General features: G+C 36.4%; 1 protein-coding gene across 4 annotated transcripts in view; it reads left to right on the top strand.

Annotated features, from left to right (window-relative positions):
• RBM41 (RNA binding motif protein 41) overlaps positions 1 to 25668 on the top strand; it is a 54170-nt gene that overhangs the window by 13970 nt on the left and 14532 nt on the right. For all 4 annotated transcript variants that reach the window (XM_032330478.1, XM_032330476.1, XM_032330477.1 and 1 more), the window contains one exon: positions 19121 to 19524. In XM_032330478.1, the coding sequence (XP_032186369.1) occupies positions 19121 to 19524 (404 nt within the window). The remainder of the gene's footprint in view (positions 1 to 19120; positions 19525 to 25668) is intronic.

Genomic DNA, 25668 nt, shown 5'->3' with positions numbered 1-25668 from the left:
TTTTTAAGGCTGAATAATATCCCATTGTATGTATATACCACATTATCTTCATTCATTGATGGACAGTTACGTTGTTTCCGCATCCTGGCTGTCGTGAACAGTATAGCGCTGAATACAGAAGTACGGGCTCTGATTTCAGTTCTTTGAATGAATACTTAGCGGTAGGGTTGTTTTAACACATGGTATTTCTATTTTTAAACTTTTGCAGAAACCTAAGTGATCTCTGTAGTAGTTACACCATTTTACATTCCCACTGAAAGTGTATAAAGATTCCAGTTTGTCCAGATCCTCACCAACACTTGTTATATTTTGTTTTCTTTGATGTTGGCTATTTTAACAGTTGTGAGGGGATATCTCACTGTGGTTTTGATTGCCATTTCCCTGATGATTAAGGCTCTTGAGCACTTTTTCATATTCCTGTTGGCCATTTGTATATCTTCTTTGGAAAAATGTCTATACTAATACTTTGCACATTTCTTAATCAGGTTTTTAAATTTTTTTTTTGTTTTAAGATTTTATTTATTTATTTGACACAGAGAGAGACATAGAGAGAGAGCCTAAGCAGGGGTAGTGGGAGAGGGAGAAGCAGGCTTCCCACTGAGCAGAGAGCCCGATGTGGAGCTCTATCCGAGGACTGTGGGATCATGACCTGAGCCACCCAGGCGCCCCAGGTTTTTTTATTTTAATTTTTAAATAATTTTTTAAAATTTATTTTTATTTATTCAAAAATAACAGTATTCATTACTTTTTCACCACACCCAGTGCTCCATGCAATCCGTGCCATCTATAATACCCGCCACCTGGTACCCCAACCTCCCACCCACCCGTCAATTCAAACCCCTCAGATTGTTTTTCAGAGTCCATAGTCTCTCATGGTAAATAATTTGTTTAAAATTTGAATTCCAGCGGTCCCTGGGTGGCTTAGTGGATTAAGTGTCCAACCCTTGCTTTTGGCTCAGGTCGTGATCTCATGGGTTGTGAGACTGAGCCCTGTGTTGAGCTCTGTACTCAGTGGGCAGTCTGCTTAAAGAGTCTCTCCCTCTGCCACTCCCCCCATTCATGCTTTCTCTCTCTCAAATAAATAAATAAATCTTAAAAATTTTGAATTCCAGTATAGTTAAGTTGAGTTGTAGGAGTTCCCTATATGTTTTGGATATTAACCCTTTATTGGATATATGGTCTTTCACTCTGTTAATTATGTCTTCTGCTGTGCAGGTTTTAGTTTGATATAGTTCCACTTTCTATTTTCGCTTTTCTTGCCTGTGCTTTCGTAGTTATATTTAAGAAATCATCACCACTACCAATGTCAAGACAATTTTCCTCTGTTTTTTTCTAGGAGTTTTAGAGTTTCAGGTCTTCTTTTTAAGTCTTTAATCCATTTTTAAAATATTTTTAAATTATTTTTTAAAGATTTATTTATTTATTTATTTATTTATTTATTTGACAGACAGAGATCACAAGTAGGCAGAGAGGCAGGCAGAGAGAGAGGGGGAGGCAGGCTCCCTGCTAAGCAGAGAGCCTGATGCGGGGCTCGATCGCAGGACCCTGGAATCATGACCTGAGCCAAAGGCAGAGGGTTTAACTCACTGAGCCACCCAGGTGCCCCAAGTCTTTAATCCACTGTTAATTGACTTTTGTAACCGGTATAAAATAAGGGCCCCATTTCATTCTTTTCCATGCGGAGATTCAGTTTTCTAGCATCATTTATTGAAGGGACTATCCTTTCTCCATTGTGTATTCTGCCACTCTTGCCAAAGACCAGTTGACCATATATGTGAGGGTGTATTTCTGGGCTTTCTAGTCTGTTCCACTGGTCTGTATGTCTGTCTTTATGCTAATACCATGTTTTCATTGCTATAGCTTTGTAGTATATTTTTGAAAACCGTAAGTGTGTGCTCATTCCCTATGTCTTCTTTTAACTTTTTTGTCGTCCTCTTGTTAGCCCCAACTGGTAATGCTTTCTCAAGCAGCTACAGTGTTGAACAACCCTCACCAATTCGTTTTGACAAATGCCTTAGGGCTGGGCTGTTCTGCAGAGTGAGATGTGAACCAAGTCAAAGACAAACCCTCAGATTATAGCTTTTCAGTGAAGTACTAGGCTGGTCAAGCAGTGACAGTTCTCTTAGGATGGGGCTTTTGGTGAACTTCAGACTGCTCTACTTCCTATAAGATCAGCTAAGCTGCTGTTTTATTTACAGTTACCACAGTTGCAAGATTGTTGGCTTTCAAGGCTACTGCAAAGTTGGAGAGAGGAAATCATGATTACAGAAAGTTGAAATGCAGTAAATCTTACTGTTCTTAGTGAGACTCAGCTGTTTTTCTTGAGTAACTGTTCTTCCTATTGTTGTATGCCTCTATTTAATTTCCAGACTTATCAAAAGTTTAATTTTTAATGAGTTTTGGGTTTATGGAAAGAGCGGATTTTCAAGGTCCTTACTCCAACATTCTAGAACTACTTTCTGTCCATTTTACTTTTATCCTATCTATATTACTATATTTGAAAGTAAGTTTCATTTTTTTTAATGAGTTTACTATAGAATGTAGTTAGGTCATTTTTCCCCCCACTTTTTTATTGTGTTATGATTGACATAGCATTAAACTCACTAATTTTAAATGTACAGTTCGGTGACTTATAATAAATTTACAGAGTTGGTCAGCCATCATCACAATCTAATTTTAGAACATGTCCATCACCCGAGAGATGGTTCTCAGTCCCTTTTTCTTCTCCCAGCCCAGATAGCAACTATTCTATTGTTCCTCTCTATGAACTTGCCTATTCTGGACATTTCATTATAAATGGGACCATGTGACCTTCTTTAACTTACTTAACACAGTGTTTTAATTATTCCTAGAACTAGTACTCTTCCCAGAACTAAGGGATTTCCTAGTCATGGAGGATTTGTATGCAAACTGAGCACATCTTCCATAGTCAGCCAGGCAGTTTACAACTCCATTTTAACCCTCACTTCCTGCTTATGCAGAGACTTAAGATTAGTCAGGTAAGAGCTTAGGGTTTTTTCTAGTTTTTCCTGAGCGTGCATACAGCTCCAGCCATGAGGACAGGCCTATGCACATGTGTGGCCTTCTAGATTCCTGGAAATATGTTGGAGCTTTTCTCTGCCCTCTAAGGACATTCCATTCCCCCAAATTTCTGTCTAGGCGTTTTTGGTTAACCTATTGTTTATCCCAGCTCTACCACCTCAGGCAGGGGAAGAATTCACCAACTGCCTCTGAGTATTTTTTTTAAAGGTTTTATTTATTTATTTGTCAGAGAAAGAGAGAGAGCACAGGCAGGGGGGACAGCAGGCAGAGGGAGAAGCGGGTTCCCCGCTGAGCAAGGAGCCTGATGTGGTACTTGGTCCTAGGACACCAGGATCATGACCTGAGCTGCAAGCAGATGCTTAACGGACTGAGCTACCCAGGCACACCCTGCCTCTGATTATTTTTGACAAAAGTTCTGGGGAAGAAGGCTCTGAGCACTGGTTGGTGAGCTTTGAGTTACATCAAGGAGAGCCTTGCCTGTGAAATCTTCCAGGAAACTACTAGAAAGGCCACCTAGATGACTGTTCTCTGACAGTGGTGCTTTGGAGGTATTCCAGCCCCGTTCTTCCCTCTCTGGTAGCCGCCAGGCTGCTGGTTTTCACTGGGATTTCACATTGTTGGTTTTCAAGGTTACCACGGACCTGGGAAAAAAAGGGACAAGGAAAGGGCGAGTTAAAATGCCACAAAATTTATTATTCTTGCTGAGGTTTAGCTATTTTTATTGAATAAATATTTTTCAGATTGCTGCAGGCCTTTGGTTAATTTCTAGAGTCCTGGAAAGCTGATCCTGATGGTTTTTGACAGTGTTCTCATTGCTTTTATGGAGGAGAAAATTTCAGGAGGTCCGTACTCTGCCATTTTCACTAATGTCACCTCTCTTAACAATATCTTCTGAAGCTTGGAAGTTTGTGATTTTGGCGAAGTCAAATTTACTTTTTTTCATGACTTCTGCTTTTGGTCCTATAACCAAGATTTCTTTTTTAACCCAAGGTTGCAGAGATTTTCTCATACGTATTCTGTTGCAGGACTTACAGTTTTAGCTTGTACATTTAGGTCTATGAACCATTTTGAATTAATTGCTGAATTACACGTCATGTAAAGTTAGGGTTACATTAATCTGTTTTTGCATGTGGGTATCCAATTGTCCTGATACCTTCAGTTGAAAAGACTATCCTTTCCAAGTTAAATTGTCTTTTGTGAAAAACCAGTGGACTATAAATATAAGGGTTTTTAAATGCTCTCTCTCTATTATTCTACTCTTTTTTGTTCTGATTACTTTTCAGCAATCTCATCATGCTGTGTCTGGGCATGGGCTCTTTGTTATTTCAAATTCTCACCTGTTCCACCTGCTACTGTGTAATTTTTGCAGTCATCAAATGTTCCCTGAATTTTCGCCAGGTTTTAGAATTGTATTCAGTGTGAGAGGTAGGGGTGAAGTATGGTTACTTCTTACATAGAAACAGAATTTCTAATAGCTAATCATTTTTGAGGGCTTATTTGTGCCATTCCTTGTGCTAAGCATTTTGTATGTTTGCTCATTTAACTTCATAATAACCCTGCAAGATAGTGGCAGTATTATATCCATTTTACAGATAATGAAATTGAGCTTCTGAGGAGGTAGGCAACTTTCTCAAGGTCAATTGTTAAGTGGCCATGCTAGGACTTAAATCTAGGTCTGTTATTATGTGAACATCAGTGGTCTTGATCATAGCATCTGTGTTGGGGATTTGAGAAGATTTTTTGGTTTATTAAGTGTGATTTTGCTGTATCTTTTTTTTAAAGATTTTATTTTTAAAGGTTTTATTTACTTATTTGACAGAGAGAGAGGGCAAGAGAGCACAAGCAGGGAGAGGGAAAAGGAGCTGAGCAAGGAGTCTGATATGGGACTTGATCCCAGCACCCTGGCATCATGGCAGGCAGATACTCAACCAACAGAGCCACCCAGGTGCCCCTGATTTTGCTCTGTCTTGAGATAAACATTTTTGGGGGAGTAACACATATCCCATCTTCTAACCTTAAATCAGTAGGAAAGCAACATACATCATCTCTAGAAATAAACTTCCTCTGAAATCTTAAGCCCCAGTATATTACTCTGACCACAGCCTATTTCTTTTACTTCTGGCCCTCGTAACTCTCTTCGACCCTGTTGAAATCTCCGGTTCCTTGACCTTTTTATTTTCTCCCAATCTGTCATCCCCTTCATGTCTGTCTTTCCTTGCACATCTTACTTAGACCCCCTCACCCATTATTTACTCATGTTCTTGCCAGTGAAGCATTCTTTTTGTATCCTTGTCTGTGTGCCATACCCGCCTGGCAAAAACCTCAACCCTGAATCAATCCAACTAATTGCCTTCTTTATTTCTGCAGCATAGTTTTCCAGCATTGCCAGAGAACAATTGTATAATTTACTGATTAATGCCTCTGCAGTTTCCTCATGTCTGATCTTGTCTAGAGCCTTCTTGCTTATTCAGCAGTGTATCTCCTGGTCCCTGGTCAGCTCTCCATTTCATTCCTTCCATATACTCTTTTAGATCTTCATTATTCTTTCCATCCTCCTGTTTCATTATTTTTAGCAGATAGGTTTCCTATTTCAAAGGAAACATTGTCATTGATAAGAGCCTTCATCTGCTTTCTGCCTGACTCTGCTAACTTCTGCATCCTGAGTCTTTATTTTCTTCCATCTCAGCTCAGTGGTGTAGGTACATCCTTTGTGCCTTAAGTTAATCTTTACACATTTGTGCTGGATCCTAGCCCTATGATCTCCTGAGGGATCTCAGTCAGTTATCCCCAGTATTGCTTCTTTCCTTTCAGGATTTTTTAAAAGGCTTTTATTTATTTATTTGACACAGAGAGAGAGAGCACAATCAAGGGGAGTAGCAGGCAGAGGGAGAGGGAGAAGCAGGCTTCCTGCTGAGCAAGAAGCCCAATGTGGGGCTTGATCCCAGGACCCTTGGATCATGACCTGAGCTGAAGGCAGATGCCCAACTGACTGAGCCACCCAGGAGCCCCTCCTTTCAGGATTTTAATATGCTTTTTACTACCTGACGGTTTCCGTAGTATGCATACTCCTACCGGGAGCTATCTTTAAAAACTGATAAAGACAGGGGTGCCTGGGTGGCTCAGTGGGTTGGGCCTCTGCCTTCAGCTCGGGTCATGATCCCAGGGTCCTGGGATCGAGCCCCACATCAGGCTCTCAGCTCAGTGGGGAGCCTGCTTCCCCCTCTCACTCTGCCTGCTTCTCTGCCTACTTGTGATCTCTCTGTCTGTCAAATATATAAATAAAACATTTTTTAAAAAATTGATATAGACAAAAATGCCCTTCAGTTGTTTAGCTACTTGAGCTAACAATATGTTAGATTCTCTGCCTTCACTATACCATAATGAATAGCACTTGTTTTAAAAATTGAAATACCAAAATGAGAGAATTAAATACATATGTTAATATTGTTTTGATATCTATATAGGAAATGATGTTTCCCTAGTCTTTAATGAAAATTTTCAAACACACAGAAATGTTGAAAAAATTTTATTACAAATATCCATTATATTACCAACTAGATTCTGTCATTAATATCTTATTACATATCTGTCCCTCCATTCATCTATCAACCCATCTTACTTTATTGATGTATATAAAAGAAATTGCCAGGGGTGCCTGGGTGGCTCAGTGGGTTAAAGTCTCTGTCTTTGGCTCAGGTCATGATCCTGGGGTCCTGGGATCGAGTCCCACATTGGGCTCTCTGCTCAGCAGGGAGCCTGCTTCCCCCCCACACACTCTGCCTGCCTCTCTGCCTATTTGTGATCTCTGTCAAATAAATAAATAAAATCTTTAAAAACAATAAATAAAAATAAATTGCCAGTGTAAATACATATCCCCCTAAATGATTCAGTATGCATATTGTTAACTAGAATTAAATATTTAAATTTTTTTCTTTGATGTAAAATTTGCATGTCATGAACTGCACAAATTTCAAGTGTTCATCCGTGAACTTTTGACTAGTATATACATTTTTGTAGTGATGTATTGGCAAATGTTTAACAGCCGGCTCTTCAGAAAGTAAAAGGGCTCTGATTTGTTTCATTTGCCAGTTTCCATGCTGTACATACTTGCATGGCAACTCTTAAGCTACCAAAGTGTTATCACTGAAAATGGAGTCTGGAAGACATGTGTCTAATCATTGGGCCATTTCTAGCATACCACTATGCATCTGTGTAACCTAATCCATAGAAGATTACCACCATTCCAGAAAGTTTTATCATACTTCTTGTCAGCAATTTCCCAGAGGCAACTGGTGTTTTGGTTTTTTTTCACTATAGATTTTCCTGTCCTAGAACTTCAGATAATTGAAATGATATCCTTTGTGTTCTTTCTGTAAGGCTTCCTTAACTGAGCAGTGTTTTTGAGATTCATTCCTATTGTGTATGTCAGTCATTTTTCCTTTTCTCTGCAACAAAATTTCTTAGAAGAATTTTCTAAAATCACTGGATTCTTTTTCTAGGACTGCCATAACAAATGGCCTCAAATCTAGTGGCTTAGAACAACAGAAGTTTAGTCTTTCACAGTGGTGAGAAGTCTGAAATCAAGGCGTTGGCAGGGCCATGCTCTTTCCAAAGGTCTCTAGAAGCCTTCCTTGTATTTTCTAGCTTCTGGCACTACCAGCATTCCTTGGTGTTCTAGCTAGCTGCATCATTCCAGTCTCTGCCCCTGTCATCACATGGTGGTCTCAGTGTGTGTCTGTGTCTCTGTGCCTTCACATGGCCTCCTTATAAGCACATCAGTCATTTGAATTAGGGCCCACCTTAATTCATTGTAATGTCATCCTAACTCGTGACATCTGCGAAGACCCCCTTTACAAGTAAAGTCATGTCTGAGGCTTGGCATGGACATGAATTTCGAGGGTACACTATTCAACCCAGTGTAGTCTGCCCTCTTGTCTCCAAATATTCATATCCATCTCACACACAAAATCATTCACCCCATTGCAACATCCACACAAGTCCTAACCTATTCCAGCATCAAGTCTAAGTCCGAAAGCTCATGTGAATACCAACTTAAAAAGTCTCAAGTGTCATTATCTAAATAATCAAAACCAGGTGTCAGCAAGGCCCTGAGTATGTTCCACCCTAAGACAAAATTCTTCTCTGTCCAGAGACCTGTGAAACCAGAGAGATTATCTGCTTCCAAAATACAGTTGTGAGACAGGCAGAGAATCAGCATTCCTACTTTGAAAGGGCAGAAAGGAAGAAATAAAGGGGTTATTGGTCTGAAGCAAGTTAACAGCCCAGCAGGGCAAATTCTGTTAGGCCTGAGAATAATGCTATAGGCTCAGTGCTCTGTCTTCTGGCCCCCAGGGGCGGTCTTGATCTCTGGGTCCTCTGGGATAGCCCCACCTTCTCAGCCTACCAGGTGGCTGTAGCCCCACCCTCATTTGCTTTTGCATCTGTGGCTTTGCCTTTGCAGTCATCCTTCATTTTGTCCCATCTTTGTCACTTTCGCACCAGGCTGGGGTTTCTGCTGGTATGCAGTTCTTTAAAAACCTTATTGATCTCATGCATGTCAAGAGACCCATATAATCAGTTATAAGGGTTTTCCACAGGTCCTTTCTGGATAACCCCTCCTCTCTTCCTGGCTCCTGATGAGATAGTTGATTGCATCCATGAGTCACACACCTAACCTCTTCAATGAAAGTCTGTCCAGCCACACCATTGGCCTGTTTCCAGAGCACATTGTTTAGATACACGAGAATCTCTAGATCATCAAGTGCTGGTTTCTTTTTTCACAGAACCTTCCTCAATTTGTCTCTCTTTTCTCATCATTTTATTATAAGCATCAAAGAGAAATCAAGATGCATCTTCCACACTTTGCTGGGAAATCTTCTTAGCTAAATACCCACTTATAAGTGAAGTCCACCCAACAGCAAAACTCGATTCAGCCAAGTTTCTGCCACTTGATGACAAAGATTGCCTTTCTTCCAGCATCCAATAACATGTTCATCATTTCCTTCTAATGCCTCACCAGAAGTACATTTTCTAATGCTCGTATCTCCAGCAGTGTTCTGTTCATGATGATATATGTATTCTCTAAGATGGTAGAAGCTTTCTCTGTTATCCTCTGTACTTCTGAGCACTCACCAGAACTGCTATTTACACCCGTATTTCTACTGACAGTCTTCAAGGTAACTGACCTTTTGCTGTCAAGCAACTCAAAAGTTCTTCCAGCCTCTAACCATTACTCATTTCCAAAGGCACTCAGACATTTTTAGCTATGTGTTACAGCAGCACCCCATTTCCCAGTGCAGAATCTATTAGTTCCCTAGGGCTGCTGTAACAAAGTACCATAAACTAGGTGACTCAAAACAACAGAAATGTATTCTCTCACAGTTCTGGAGGCTAGAAGTTCAAACTGAGATGTTGACAAGGTTGGTTCTTCTGGAGACTCTGAGGAAGAAACTGTTTGGTGCCCCTCTCCCAGTTTCTAGTGGTTGCTGGCTATCCTTGCCTTGTACATGCATCACTCCGATCTCTGCTTCTACAGTTAGGTGACATGTATGTCTGTGTGTCTGTGTCTCTACGTGGCCTTCTTAAAAAGACACCAGTCATTGAATTTAGGACCCACTCTAATCCAGTATGACCTCATCTTTTGTGAAGGGGTTGTCCCAGCTGTATCTGCAAATACCCTATTTCCAAATAAGGTTACATTCTGAGGTTCTGGGTGAACATGAATTTTGGGGGGATATTATTCAACCTGGTATACTGAGTTATCTCCTCTTTACTGCTTACTTTTTAAAAAAATTTTTTTAAAGACTTTTTAAAATTTGTTTGAGAAAGAGAGAGAAAGCATGAGCAGGGGGAGTGGAGGGAGAGGGAGAAGCAGGCCAGGGAGCCCAACATGGTGCGATCAATCCCAGGACCCTGGGATCATGACCTGAGCTGAAGGCAGATGCTTAACCAACTGAGCCACCCAGGTTCCCCTAAAAAAATATTTCTAATAATGAAATGGATCGTGCCAGAGAGTATGTAGCACTTAGGGACAGTCAAGTCAGGAAATCAAACGTTGCCAATACTCCAGAAGTCCCTGTACGCTCTGGAAATCACATCTCCCTACCTTCCAGATCTAACCACTGTCTTGACTTGTGATAATAATTTCTTTATATTTTTACCAACTATACATATATTGCTAGACAGCGGTTAGTTCTTCTTGTCTTTAAGCATTCATTATATCAATAAATAGTACTGTATGTATTCCACTGGGTCTTCCTTTTCTACCTACTGTTAAATTTGTGAGATTCATCCATACTTCAATGTATAGCCATAGTTCATTGACTTTCACTGTAGTATAGTATTCCTTTCTATGGTTATATTAGCATTTATTTATCCATTTTACTGTAGTTGGACATGTGGGTTGTTTCCATTGGAGGGGGTGCTGTAAATATCAGTCCTGTTACTGTTACCATTTTTGTACATGTATCTTGGGACACATGTACAGGAGTTTCTCGGGATGTATACCTAGGAGTGGACTTGAGGGGTGAAGAATTCCTACCTGTTCAACTTTATAGATGTTACCTCTTTTGTGAAGGGATTGTCCCAAGTTAAAAACCTACCAACCACGTGCGAAGAAGGTTCAGGTTGCTCCATATCTTTGTCCACACTGGGTATTGTCAGACTCCAATCTGATGGGTATTTACTTATATTTCAGTATATTATCTTTCCCTTTCTTAATTAGCATTCATTTATATGACTTTTTACTTGACTAGGGTTTAGTAAGGTCTTGTTTGCCTCAACCTTTCAAACATGGAGAAAAAGTGAAAGAATAGTACACCCACATCCTTCACGTACATTTACCAATTTCCTCTACACTAGAATGTGTGTTTGTGTAGTTTGTGTATTGTTAAACAATTCGAAAGTAAATTTCAGACATTAAGAGGTTTTACTCTTAAATACTTCCATTACGTCTCTTCTAAGAAAATAGATATTCTCCTGTATAATCATGGTATTATGATCACTCAAGCAATTTAGCATTATTACACATACTATCTAATAATACAGTTTCTAATTAAATTTCTCAATTTTAAATTTAGGTTGTAATCAGGGATCACATATTGCATTTAGTTTGCTTTATAACAGTTCTGTGTGTGTGTGTGTGTGTGTGTGTGTATGTGTGTGTGTGTGTCTGTCTATCTTGCAGGCATTGATATTTTTCAGGAGTCTAAGTTCAGTTTGTTTTGTTTGTTTCATTACGGTTTTAACTTCCTTCCCTTGATATCTAATGAGGTTGGAAACCCTCTCACACATAATTGGCCATTTGGATAGCCTCCTTTGTGAAATGACTGTTCAGTTCTTTTGTCCATTTAACAAATGTTCCCTGAATATCTTTCCATCTGTTCATATCTGTGTCCAGGTGCAGTCTTGGTTCAGAGGTCATTTTAGGCCTGTATCAAAGCAGTGGCTCAGCCCCAAAGCCCTGGGATCTCAGTGATCACTACTTACCTTCAGTAGTGCTACAGAGAAATGGGGCTAGTAGGAAAGTGTTGTGATTTATGTTCTGAATATTCTATTTCCAAATTACGTCTCTCATCTTACATGCATTTCTTATAAATTTGTACAAGTTCTTTATTATTGTGGATACTTGCTCTTTGTTGGCTGTATGTGTTGAAAATGTCTGTTTCCATTTTGTGGCTTATCACTTCATTCCCTTTATGGTGTCTTTTGATGAATAAAAGTTCTTCATTTGTATGTAATGAAAATCTATTAATTTTTCTTTCTACTTTGTAATTTTTGTGCTTTGATTAATGAATCCTTCCCTACATGAGCTCAGGAAGATATTTTTCTTTATTCTAAAGACTTTATGTTTTTGCGTTTCACATTTAAGTCTTTGATCCACCTGGAGTTGATTTCTGTATATGGTATGAAATAGGATTTCAGGTTTTGTTTTGTTTTGTTTTTTGCCATATAAATAACCCTCTATCCCAGTACTATATTTTGGAAAATGTACCTGCAGTGTTGTTATATTGCTAGTTCTGGGATACATCAAGTGTTCATATATGCATGGGTGTTTTTATTGGCTTCTCTCTTTTGTTCCTTTGGTCTTTTTGGCTATCAGTATACCAGAACTAGTATGACACTTTAGCTTTTTAAATGTCTTGATCTCTGGTACAATAAAATAAACCAATTCCTTCTACCTTGTTCTTATTCCAGAGTGTTTTGTATACTTTGATACTTTGTTTTTCCATGGAAATTTTAGAATCAGCTTGGCAAGTTACACACACATACTCAAACACATTCTCTTACGTGGTTTTGATGGAGATTCCGTCGAGTATTTAAATGAATTGAGGACAATTGACATATTTACAGTATGAATCTTCAGATCTTCAAAGGTGAATATGCTATATCCTCTCATTCATTTAATTATTCTTTTATGTCTTTTAATATATTTTCCCTATTTTCTGTTCTAACATTTTGTGAGATCAATAGGTTTTTTTCTTGATTTTTAAACAGCTTCATTGAGATATATAATTTATATGTGGTAAAATTCACCTATTGTAGGTATTCGATTAGGTGATTTTTAGTAAATTTATTGACTTATGCAGTCATCGGTACAATCCAGTCTTTAGGACATTTCCATCACTCTGCTAAATTCCCATCAACGTAGTTGCAGTAGATAACTCCCGTGCCTACCCCAAGCCTTCTGTCTCTATAAATTTGTTGTATGTAAGTGTTTCATATAAATGGAATCTTACCAATACGTGATCTTTGGAATTTGGCTTCTTTCAGGTAACGTGTTTGTGAGGTTTGTTCATGTAACCTGTATCAGCATTTATTCCTTCTTATTACTAAATAATTTTCCATTCTATAAATATACCACATTTTATTTATCCTTTCGCTGCTGATGGCATTTGGGTTATTGTCCACTTTTTGGCTACTGTGAATAATACTATGAGCATTCATGTCCAAGTTTTTGTATGGCTATGTTTTCATTTCTCTTGAGTGAATGGAGTTTCTAGGTCATACAGTAACTCTATATAACCGTTTGAGGAACTGCCAAACTGTTTTCCAATGTGGTTGCATCATTTTACTTTCTCATCAGTGATGTATGAGCATTCTTACTTCTTTACATCCTTGCCAACACTTGTTATTCCCCTATTTTTAACAGCCATACTTGTGGGTGTGTACTGATATCTCATTGTGGCTTTAATTTGAATTTCTATAATAGCAAATAATCATGAATGTTTTTCATGTGTTTATTAGCCTTTTTAATGTCTTCTTTGATAAAGTGTCTATTGAATTCTTTTACCCATTTTTTGATGGGGTTGTTTTCTTAGTATTGAGTAGTAAGAGTTCTTTATGTATTCTGAATGTAAGTACTTTATAAGTTATATGATTTGCAAATATTTTCTTCCAGTCTGTAGCTTGCTTTATTTTCTTAATGGTGTCTTTTGAATCACAAAAGTTTTTAATTTTAATGAAGTTTCCACTTATCGATTTGTTTCTTTATGACTTGGGCATTTTGGTATCATGTGAAAGAAATCGTTACTGAACTCAAGGTCAGAAAGATAGTCTCCTGTGATTTCTTCTAGAATATGTATAGTTTTAGCTCTTACAATTACAGATCTGTTATCTGTTTTTAATTCATTTTTGTGTGTGGGATAAAGATTCTAAGTTCATATTTTTAAATATGCATGTCCAACGGTCCCAGCACTATTTATTGTAAAGACTATTATTTTCTCCATTGGATTGTCTTGGCACCTTCATAGAAAATCAGTCGACCATAAATGTAAGTGTTTATTTCAGGGCACTTGTTTTGATTCCATTGATTCCATTGATGTATCCTTATACTCTGAATGTCTACCTTTATTTAAGTTTTGAAATCAGGTAGTGTAATTCCTTACTTTATTCCTGTTTTTCAAAATAGCCTTGGTTATTCTAGGCCCTTTGTTTTTCCATGTACATTGTAGAAGCAACTTGTCAACTTTTTTATAACAGAGCCTGCTGATACTTGATAAGGATTGTGTTGAATCTGTAATTCAACTTGGGGAAAACTGCCGTTTTAATAATATTGACTATTATAATCCAAGAACATGGAATGTCTCTTCCTTTATTTAGTGCTTCTATAATTTATTTCAGTTATGTTTTATAGTTTTATTTTTACAGGTATTATATTTTTATTAATTCTTAAATATTGTTTCATTTTGATGCCTTCCTTAATACCCATCACCAGGCTTACCCTCACCCATCCCCCTACCCCCTCCCTTCTAAAACCCTCAGTTTGTTTCCTGGAGTCCATAGTCTCTCATGGTTCATCTCCCACTCCGATTCCCCCCACTTCATTTTTCCCTTCCTTCTCCTAATGTTCCACAAATAAGTGAAACCATATGATAATTGACTTTTTCTGCTTGACTTATTTCACTTAGGGTAATCTCCTCCAGTCCCATCCATGTTGATGGCAAAATTTGGGTATTTGTCCTTTCTTTTTTTTTTTTTTTAGAGATTTTATTTATTTTATTTGACAGAGATCACAAGTAGGCAGAGAGGCAGGCAGAGAGAGAGGGAGGAGGAAGCAGGCTCCCCGCTGAGCAGAGAGCCCAATGCGGGGCTCGATCCCAGGACCCCGGGATCATGACCCGAGCCGAAGGTAGAGGCTTTAACCCACTGAGCCACCCAGGCGCCCCGTGTATTTGTCCTTTCTGATGGCTGAGTAATTTTCCATTGTGTGTATGGACCACATCTTCTTTATCCATTTGTCTGTTGAAGGGCATCTCGGCTCTTTTCACAGTTTGGCTATTGTGGACATTGCTGCTATGAACATTGGGGTGATGCCTCATCTTTAATTCTTGATTTTAGTCAATTTTGTCTTTTCTCTTGGTTAGTCTAGCTAAGGGTTTGCTATTTTGCCAAACTTTTCAAAGAATCGGCTTTTAGTTTCATTGATTTTCTCTCTTTTTCTGTTTTCTATTTTACTGATTTATTCCCTAATCTTTATTATTTCCTTCTTTTTCCTGGCTTTGTGTTTAGTTGTTCTTTTTCTAGTTTCCTTAGTTTGGAAGCTCAGATTGTTGGTTTAAAAGCATTCTTCATTTCTGATACAGTTGTTTAAAGCTGTAAATTTCTCACTTAACATTGTTTGATTTGCATCTATAAATTTAGACACTATGTTTTCCTTTTCATTTAGTTGAAAATATTTTTAAAATTTCCTTTGTGAGTTCTTTTACCTATGAGTAATTTAGAAGTGTGTTGTTTAATTTCTAAATATTTGAGTTTTCTCTAAGGATACAAACGTAGTGATCATATGTGATTTCATATGTACTCACATGATTCAGACTTTTTAAATTTTTTGAGATGTATTCCTCACTTTGGGGCTCTCACTCTAATATCAGCATGATAGATTCCCTCACTTTCTTTAAGTCATATCTCTTAAATGTCACTTTCTTAATGAGACACTGAGTCCAGCATTAAAATTCCAACTACTACTACTACAACCCCCTAGCACTTCCAATCACCCATTATACTGCTCTGTTTTTTCCATAGCACTCATAACCTTCTGACATACTATATAATTCACTGAGCTCTATGAAGATAGTGATCTTTGTTTTATTTACTGATATATCCCAAGAATCTAGAATAGTACCTGAGTCATAATAGTCACCGAATATATATTTTTGAATGTATACATTAGAATATTTATCCACTTGGTCATATGTAGCTGAAATTTGTTCACTTTCATTAGAATATAGTATTTCATTATATAAACTGACTACAGTTTTATAATTGATTCTTAGATGGACATTTATATTTTTGCCAGTATCAGGCTACTTATAAGTAGCACTGATCTAAACATTATTGTTATTGTGTCCTGGTACACATATGCCTAAGTTTCTCTAGGGTATATATGTAGGAATGGAGCTGACTGGTCATATTATGATATATTCAACATCAGTAGATAATGTTATAGTGATTCGTGCTGTGGGTACACATTCCTACCAGCAATGTATAAGGGTGTCATTTCTTTACAATTTCACTGACATGTGATATTGGTGTTCTTTTTAATCTTTTGCCAGTATGGCAGTTTCCTATTAATATCCCAACCCATTCTTAATTAGCATTTCCCTGAATTCCAGTATGGTTGAGCATTTTTGTGTGTATTTATTAGCCATGTATATTTCCTCTTTTATGAGGCATCTTTTCATTTGTCTGCCCCTTTTCTTAATGGTTCTTTACCAGTTATTTATGCTGCAGATATTTTTCCCATTCTATGACTTTTCTCTTTATAATATTTTTAATGAACAGAAGTTTTAAATTCTAATATAGTTGAATTTGTCAATATGTTCCTTAATGGTTAATGCTTATGAGCTCTTAAGAAATCCTGCTATAAATATTCTTATACCTTGCTGGTGGAAATGAGGAATAATACAACTCCTACAGAGTGGAATTTAGCAATATTAGGAAAAATTACATACACATTTACCCTTTGTCTCAGCAATGCCTTCTCTTGTTATCTGTTTCAGAAATATACTGGAAAAATACAAAATCATGTATGCACAAGGCTATTTGTCAGGGTGTTATTCATAAAAACAAAGAAGACTGGATATAACACTAATGTGCCTCAGGAGGGGAGTAGTTGAATAAACTAGAATAAACCAGTAGTTGGATAAACCTCATAGAGTACTGTGGAGCTATCAAGAGGAAGGGGAAGAGCTCTACATGTTAATATGTTATCTCCAGGATATGTTGTTAAGTGCAAAAAAGTAAGTTGTAGAACAGTATTTATAATAAGTTACCTTTTATGTAGGAAAGGGATGTAAATAATGAATGATATAGATACACACATATAGGTGTTGTGTGTGCACCCCTATTAGCTTATATTTAAAAAAAAAATAATGGAAACATAATATCAAAACCTAATAAAAATGATTACTTAACGGAGAAGGAAAGGAATGGGATGAAGGGGACAGAGATGGAGGTGAGACTTCTGTGAAGGTACTGTGTAACACAGTTTTCACTTTAAACTCATATAAATGTTCTGCATAATAATGAAAAGGGAAAAATCAGTTCCTAAAATACATAAATAACCCAAAGCAAATAAACCTACCCTTAAATAAAGCAGGTAATGTAACCATCCAGAAAAAACAACTGTGTAAAGGGACTTTAAAACATTTGTACATTACTAATTTGATATATTATTTTAAGGACAAAAATAACTGCAAAGATGTATGAAACTGTACTTAGTAGTTTTATCATTAATAGTTATCTTAGTATTTTTTGACATTTTAAAATTCTATAAATATGTTATAGGAAAAAGCTAATAAATAAGTTTGTTAATATCATTGAGCCAGTATTTTAAGCATATGTGAAAAGAGATACAAGTCTAAAATCAAGGCATTTGAGTAAAAAACTTGTAATCTTAAATTTAAAGTGGAAATACTAGTAGGAACTAATGACTTATTTTTCTTTTAAAAGAATTTCCTAGCTTTTCCACTGAAAAGGCCTAGAAGCAACAAAACAATTCAACAGCTATGAACACAGCTAGCAACACATTGTGGTTTCTAAATACTATTTCCAATTAAAAAGAGCCAGGGATCCTTGGAGAGATAATCTAGGTTTGAGTCAGGAAATATTCAAAATGAACTTGTGACATCTTGCTGTGCCAAAAAACTGGAAAACACAGGAGCCAATTTGAAGGGACTTATTGGTCCCAAGTGGGATAATTTGACCACTAAAAAGAATAAATATTACATTTAATTGAAGCACATCCAACATATAAAAATGATTTTACAGTTATACTAAAAATAATAATTGGTCACTATTGGAAATTTCTAAAGTACCGTACTTTTTTAGTTGATAAATACTGGGGAAAAAAAATCAAGCATTTGTCCTACCTTTCCTGTATGAACTATATATGGGGAAACCAAATAATTGACGGTAAGTTCATTACAGAATTCCAGATAATAAATCAAAAGAAATAATAGAATTAATAAATATAAAATAAAATAATTAGGGGACCTCCATTTTGCAGCTTTATAATAAATAACAGATCTAAGCAATGGTCATTAATGGATGCAAGACCCATTAGTTGAGTGGGAAAACTTTATAATGGAGGGATTAGACTAATACCACCTGAATATGCTGATCAACTTTAGTGCCATTAAAGTGAGACGGCCACACATGTGCCTTATGACATGATGTAATAGGGAGTACATCTCTACCTATGGACGATTGTTGCCTAAAATACTGAACTTGAATCTAATCAAATCTCTAGATCAGCACTATCTTAATGCAGCTGTCCACAATGATGTAAATGGTTTCTATCTATTCTGCCCATTACGGTATCTACTAGCTACATATGACTATTGAGCATTTGAAATGTGACTAGTTTAATTGGGGAACTGACATCTAAAACATTAATTTAAATAAATTTGTGTGGCCAGTGACTATTGTATTAGCATAGATCTAGATTTAACTGCCAGTTTGTAAGAAATAGAGGGTATCAAGTTAACTTGAGGATCAAGTTAAACAATAATGTCAGCAACAATGTCAAATTTCATTTGTTCTCTGAACAAATGATGTGGTTCCTCTAATAATTCAATAAGATGGAGAAAAAATGAGTTGGAGGGGTGGAAAAGACGGGGCACTGTTTTAAAATCAGAGACTTAAAAGATGAAACAGCCAAAGCCTGGTTTAGATTTTGCATCAAACATCCAAGTATAAAAAGATACCTTTTAAGATAATCAGAGCCATTTGAATATGAACTTAGTAGTAGATGATACTAAGAATTAATTTTGTCAAGTGCGATAATGCCATACTGGTTACATTTTTAATGTCTTTATCAGTTAGGTGCATGTACTTGCATGAATCTGAGAGTGAGCCCCTCCTTAAATTTTGCACCTGAGGTGCCTCACCTGCTTCACCATAGTTCCAGCCTTGCTTGAGATGCACCACATTAAAATAGCTTTATACTATTGTCATTTGTCAAACTTGCCCCAGCAAAGTTTCTGTGTCTGAGATCCAAGATTTAATTTTTATTTATTTGTCAAAGGTTGTGTTGGTAGGCTTTGTAGAACTTCCCTATCTCTTTGTCTTGATCTAGATGAACCCCAAAAGAAGAACAAAGGTGATCCCATGAACAACCTGGAAAGTTTTTACCAAGAGATGATAATGAAAAAACGTCTTGAAGAGTTCCAACTTATGAGAGGTGAACCCTTTGCTTCCCACTCACTGGTCTCAGCTACATCAGTGGGAGATAGTGGCACAGCTGAGAACCCGTCATTACTCCAGGACAAGGGAAAACAGGCAGCACAGGGTAAAGGTCCCAGTCTCCATGTGGCAAAAGTTATTGATAATTCACCTGAGCAGTGTTGGACTGGGCCTAAGAAGCTGACGCAGCCAATAGAATTTGTCCCAGAAGATGAGATCCAGAGAAATCGTTTGTCAGAGGAAGAGATCCGAAAAATTCCTATGTTTTCTTCATATAATCCAGGGGAGCCAAACAAGGTATAGGCCAAACCAAGAAAAAAAAACATGGGTTGTTTTCATTTTTCTTTACCTCTACCTAAATTAACACTTTTAAATTAGCTTTGGTTATACCAAGGAATCATGACATAGGCACTGTGATTGTGTTTTTCCTTGACTTTGACTATTAATTCTCTGCGAACTATATACATAGCATATTTCCTATGATGTTCTTTGTGGTTTCCTAAGGTCCTAAGCTACCCTTAGAATTTTAAAGAAATCTTGATGAGACCCCAGTCCTCATCTACTAGAGGTCTTGAAGTGAAGGAAGAGTAACTTCCAGTTTCCCAGGCTAGTAATAAATCAAGTAATATTCATAGGACCACTGTATCGGGTAGCCATTGTGCCTCTGTAATTAGTCAATAAATAAGTGGCCACCTGGTTGTGAGTAGGGTCTACTGTTATTACGTGAGTATTTTTCTTTAGAATGCTCCACCTGGCTTTCATATGACATGACTTTAAATTTCTGATACTGAACAGCAAAGTGAAAGTGCAGGATCTCTTAAATCTTGAGAAATTGACAAATATGTAAGTAGAGTTGTAAATAATCCTTGTTTTATTGATCACATCATTATTTCACATTACTGGTGTATGTTAGATCCAGAATGGAAAACTTTATTGTCATGTCATTCAAAGAGGCCGCACAAGCCCCTGGAGCATATACTTGGTTGTGTTTAATTTAAAAAACAAAACAAAACAAAATAATGTTAGCTTCTGGCTATCTCTGAATTTAAAAAAAAAATAAAACACATTGTAGATGAGGGATATTAAAACAGTTTCCTTTGAGTGATTGCAATTCTAATATATTCTTGCTGTTGGTTCAAGGGCAGCTTGATTTGTGTTTTTTTAATAATAAAATATTACTATTATACAAAAAGTTATAGAGAATAATACAGCAATACCCTTATACCTAGCCAACCATCTTTATCAGTTCTTGGTAGTTTCCATATTTGCTTAATTAGGAAAATAATAGAACCTTATAGATAGACCTGAAGACTTCCATGTATCCCTCACCAGTCCCATTTCCTGATCTCCTCTGCAGAGGTAACTACTATCCTGAATTCGTTACTTATCATTCTGATGCATGTTTTATATTTTTACTACATATTTATATATTAATAAGCAACATATAGTTTTACATATTTTAAAATGATGATATCATACTCTACATATCCTTCTACAACTTGCTTTTTTAACTCAATATATAAAATGTTTTTGAAACTTATTTTAATAATATAAGAAACTATGTAGTATTCCATTGTAGAAATATACCATAATTTATGCATTCTCCTGAAGATATTTTCTTTTTATTTTTGCTATTACAGACAATTATGCAGCAAGCATTGTATGTACCTCCTACTGTATATGTACAAGAGTTTCTCTAGAACAGTTTTCCAAACTTTAGGTTGGAATTAGTAGGTCACAACAAGCAATTTTTTAATGAAACATAATGGAATAGAATAGAAAATATCAAAGTACATTCTAGAGAGTAAGGGTGATTACTGTTTCTGGAAAGAGCTTTTGGTTTGGTTGTGTGTGTGTGTGTGTGTGTGTGGTGTATGTATGAGGGCCAGAATGTAAAATGCATTTCTTCCGATAGATTTCAGTCAAAAAGTTGGAAAAATCTTGTTCTATTGCCGTGATTCTCAAATGCTAGTATGCACCAGAATCACCTGGAAGGCTTGTTATAGCACAGATTGCTGGGCTCCACCTTCAGAATTTCTTAATTAAGTGGACCTGGTGTAGGGCCTGAGAATTTGCATTTCCAACAAGTTCTCATGAGATGCTGATGCTACTGGCCCAAGAGTGACAGTTTAAGAATTACCGTTCTAGATTACATTCCTAGGAGTGGAATTACTATGATATAGGGTATGTATGTATTCAACACCATGAGCAGGGTTTCAGGAATCTCTTTCATATTCTTGCAAAGACTCTTTAGTATTGGACTTGTTATTTTTGCCAGTATAAAATGTTTGAAGGTATCTCATTGATTTAATTTGCCATGTTTCTGACTGGCAATGAAGTTACGCTTATAATTATACATTTGTTAGCTTTTCAGTAATCTTGTGTGTTTTGCCTGTTTCTTTTCTTTGCCTATTATTTGATTGTTTAGTTTGTCATATTATTTACAGAAAAAAAATTTTTTTTAGCACGGGCTTGAACTCAGGACTGTGAGATCAAGACCGGAACTGAGATCAAGAGTCAGATGCTTAACCGACTAAGTCACTGAGGTGCCCCAAGAAATTATTTTTAAATTCTAGATGCAAACATGTGTTGTTTGTTTAGCAAATATATTCACCCAATGGGTGGCTTTCTTTTTAACATTATTTATGATGTCTTTTGTTAAACAGAAGTCTCTCATTTTAATGTAATCAAGTCATCAGTATTTTATTTGATGGTTTGTGCTTTTTGAGTCATTTTAAGGAAATCTTTCCCTACAAACCAACAAGAAGTATACAAACAACCCAATAAAAATGACCAGAAGATGTAAACAGGCAATTCACAGGGGAAAAACATGAATAGCCAATTGCCTACAAAACTTATTAGTAATCAAAGAAATGCAGAATATAACTACAGTGTAAACCTATTTAGTATCCATGAAGTTGGCATACTTTTAAAGGCCTGACAATGCCAAGTATTGGTGAACATATGGAGTAGTAAGAACTCTAATATGCTGCTGGATGAATGTAAATGAAGACAATCATTTTTATGAACATTGTGGCAATTCCTAGTAAAATAGAAGATGCTCATACACTAAAAGGCCACAGTCCCACTCCTAGGTTTCTATCCTAGAGGAACTCTTATACATGCATATTAGGAGATATTATGAAGATACTCACTGTAGCATTGTTTATAAACAACACTCTTGTTCATCAGCAGGAGAATGGGTAAAGCATGGTGTATTCATAAAGCAGAATACTGTACAATATAGAAAATGAATAAAATAGAACTACAGGTATCAACATGCATGAAACTCACAAACAATTTTGAATGAAAAAAGCTACTTGGTTTCAGCTCCAACATGTAAAGTGTTTGGAAGTTGTCACTCATGCCTTATAACAAGAGAAACCGCTGAACAAAGGAAACAGCAATGATTTTTCTTGGACCCATCAGAGAACTGAAGTCACAGAGTAAACTGCAACCCCCAAATCTGATGAGGCAGGCAATTATAGAGAATCACGGCTTATCAGGATGAAAAAGCACTGGCGCCATGAACTGGTAGGGACAAGTGGTAACCTTGACAAATTTCTGGAAGCAGAATGTAGATTGTTTGACAAACTCTAGGGGCCTCAGTCTATGAGGGCCTTCACATTTGCATTACTTTTGGTTTCAGGAACTCCACTAGGTTTCTCAAGGGGGAAGGGCCAAGAAACAATCTCCTGTTCCTGGCATAGAGAAGGAAAAAGTAATCATTTTGAAATATATCCAGAGGTTCGACTAACAGAGGGATACCCAGCAAGTGAAAGAACTTTACCAAAGCCTTCAGCTTGCTAGAAGGGAAATTATCCAACTCCAGATGCCTCTAGCTTTCCTGTCTCATCTAAGAGAGAGAGAAAAAAAAAAAGCTATGAAACACTTGTGAAGGTTACAGGCTGGGATCACAGGCACAGTAAAAGACTTGAGACTTAATTATGAGATTACAGAATGTTTCTCTTGCTCCACACTTTATCACTACATCAATAGGGCTTCAGTGCAATAGCTATGGATTACAGGTAAAAGATTTGCAAGGCTCAGAATCTAATGAGTATTTAGGGAAACCCCCCAAAAGAGGGGGAGAATAAACAAAGACATTAGAAGTAATTGAAACCTCTGTCACCTACAGCTAGAGTGAACACTAAACACTGCCAACTCCTGGCCAGATTAACAAAACTTTCTACTAATGCCCTATTTACCTTAGTTCCTCTTAACTTATAAATCATGTCCAGCTTTCACCAAAAATTCATAAGGCATGCTAAAAGAAGAACCACACTCTGAAGAGATAAAGCAACCATCAGAACCAAACTCCTCAGATATATAGGTTTTGGAATTATAAGATATATGGAATTTAAAATAACTGTGATTAATATGCTAAAGAATCTATTAGAGAAAATACACAATATGCAAGAACGGATAGGTAATGTAAACAGATAGAAACTCAGAATCAAAAGGAGATGCAAGAAATCAGCAACACTAAAAAGAAATACTTTTGATACCCTCATCAGTAAACTGGGAGTGGTCAAGGAAATAATCAGTGTGCTTGAAGACATGTCAGTAAAAACCTCCCAAACTGAAATGCAAAGAGAAAAAAGACTGTAAAAAAAAGGAAAATAATAGCTAAGAACTGTGGGACAATTTCAAATGCTGTAACACACATGCTATTGGAATACCAGAAGGAGAATAAAGAAAAGGAACAGAAGAACTAGTTGAAGTAGGAATGGCTGACAATTTTCCAAGATTAATGACAGACACCAGACCACAGATTCAGGATCTGGAAAGACAACCATCTAGGGTAAATACCCCCCAAATACCCCTAAGCATATCATGTTCAAACACAGAAAACTTAGACAAGAGATCTCGAAAACACCCAGAGAAAACACTTTAGTTATAGAGGAACAATAAGAATTACACTGGATTTCTGGTCAGAAACCATGCAAGCAAGAAGAGTGAAATATTTAAGGTATTAAAGGGAAAAAAAAAAACCCATCCACCTAGAAATCTATATCCAGCAAAAAAAATCCTTCAAAAGTGAACAAAAAAATACTTTGTCAGACAAACAAAAACTGAGGGAATTTGTCAGCAGTAAATCTGCCTTGTGAGAAATATTTATTTTTTTAAAAAAAGGTCTTCCAGAGAGAAGGAAAATGATATAGGTCAGAAAATCAGATCTCTTCAAAGAAAAGAAGAGTATAGGAGAAAGAAGACCTGAAGGTAAAATAAAATCTTTTATTTTTTCATTTTAAAGTGATTTAAAAGATGACTGTTCAAAGTAATAATAACAATATGTTAGGCAATTATAGCATATGGGAAAATGAATGTTATAAAACAGGAATGTTATAAGAGTAGAAGGGAGGAATTAGTATTTAGTGTATATAACTGTTACAAGTTATCTGTACTACCTGTGAGATGGTATAATGTTCAGAGTGGACTTAGATTAGTTGTAAATGAATATTGTAAACTCTAAGGCAACCACTAAAAATTATAAAATGAAGTGTAATTGATATGCTGAAAGGGGTGAAAAATGGAATCTCAAAACGATATCTGTTCTCTACAATCTTTTCTACAAAATAGAAACAGAGGGAACACTTTGTAACTCATTTTATGAAACCAACCTTAGCGTAATACCAAAACCAGATAAAGTCATTGAATAAAGCAAAACTATAGACCAATATCGTGATCATAGATGAAAAATCCTAAATTTTAGGAGAATAAAAATATTTGATTAAAACATTTTGATTGAAAAAATCAAGATATTAAAAAATCACAACCAATAGGGTATCAAAATAGTTATGTACCATGATCAGGTAGGAGTTTTCTAGGTATCTATGGCTGATTCAACATTTGAAAATCAATTAATATTATCCACCATATCAACAAACAAAAGAGGAAAAATCGTATAGGTATTTCAGTTGATAAAGAAAAGGTATTTGACAAAATCCAAAAATCATTCATAACAGAAAACTCTAATCAAACTAGGAATAGAAGAAAATATCCTCAATTTGATAAAGAATATCTACAAAACCCTACAGCTAACATTGTACTTAGTGGTGAGAAACTGAGTGCTTTCTCCTTTGATCAGGAATAAATCCCCTCCCTATTACTTTTCAGTATTGTGCTAGAAAAGCTAGCTAATGCAGTAAAATAAGAAAAGGAAAAGCACACAGATTGAGAAGGAGAAAATAAAGTTGTCTTTTTTCACAAATGACATATATGTCTGGGTAGAAAATCCCAAAGAATCAACAATAACAACAATGTGAAATAACTACTGGAACTAATAAGTGGAATGTAGCAAGGTTGGAGGATACAAGGTTTATATACAAAAGCCAGTTGCTTTTCTTTCTACCAAGAAATGAACAATTGAAATTTAAAATCCAATACTTTTTTATGAAAGCACCACAAAAAAGTGAAATACTAAATTATAAATCTATC

This window comes from Mustela erminea, chromosome X (assembly GCF_009829155.1).
Source record: "Mustela erminea isolate mMusErm1 chromosome X, mMusErm1.Pri, whole genome shotgun sequence".
NCBI classification, from domain to species: domain Eukaryota; kingdom Metazoa; phylum Chordata; class Mammalia; order Carnivora; family Mustelidae; genus Mustela; species Mustela erminea.
The sequence above is the reverse complement of the archived record's forward strand: the minus strand, read 5'-3'. Positions and strand labels throughout refer to the sequence as shown.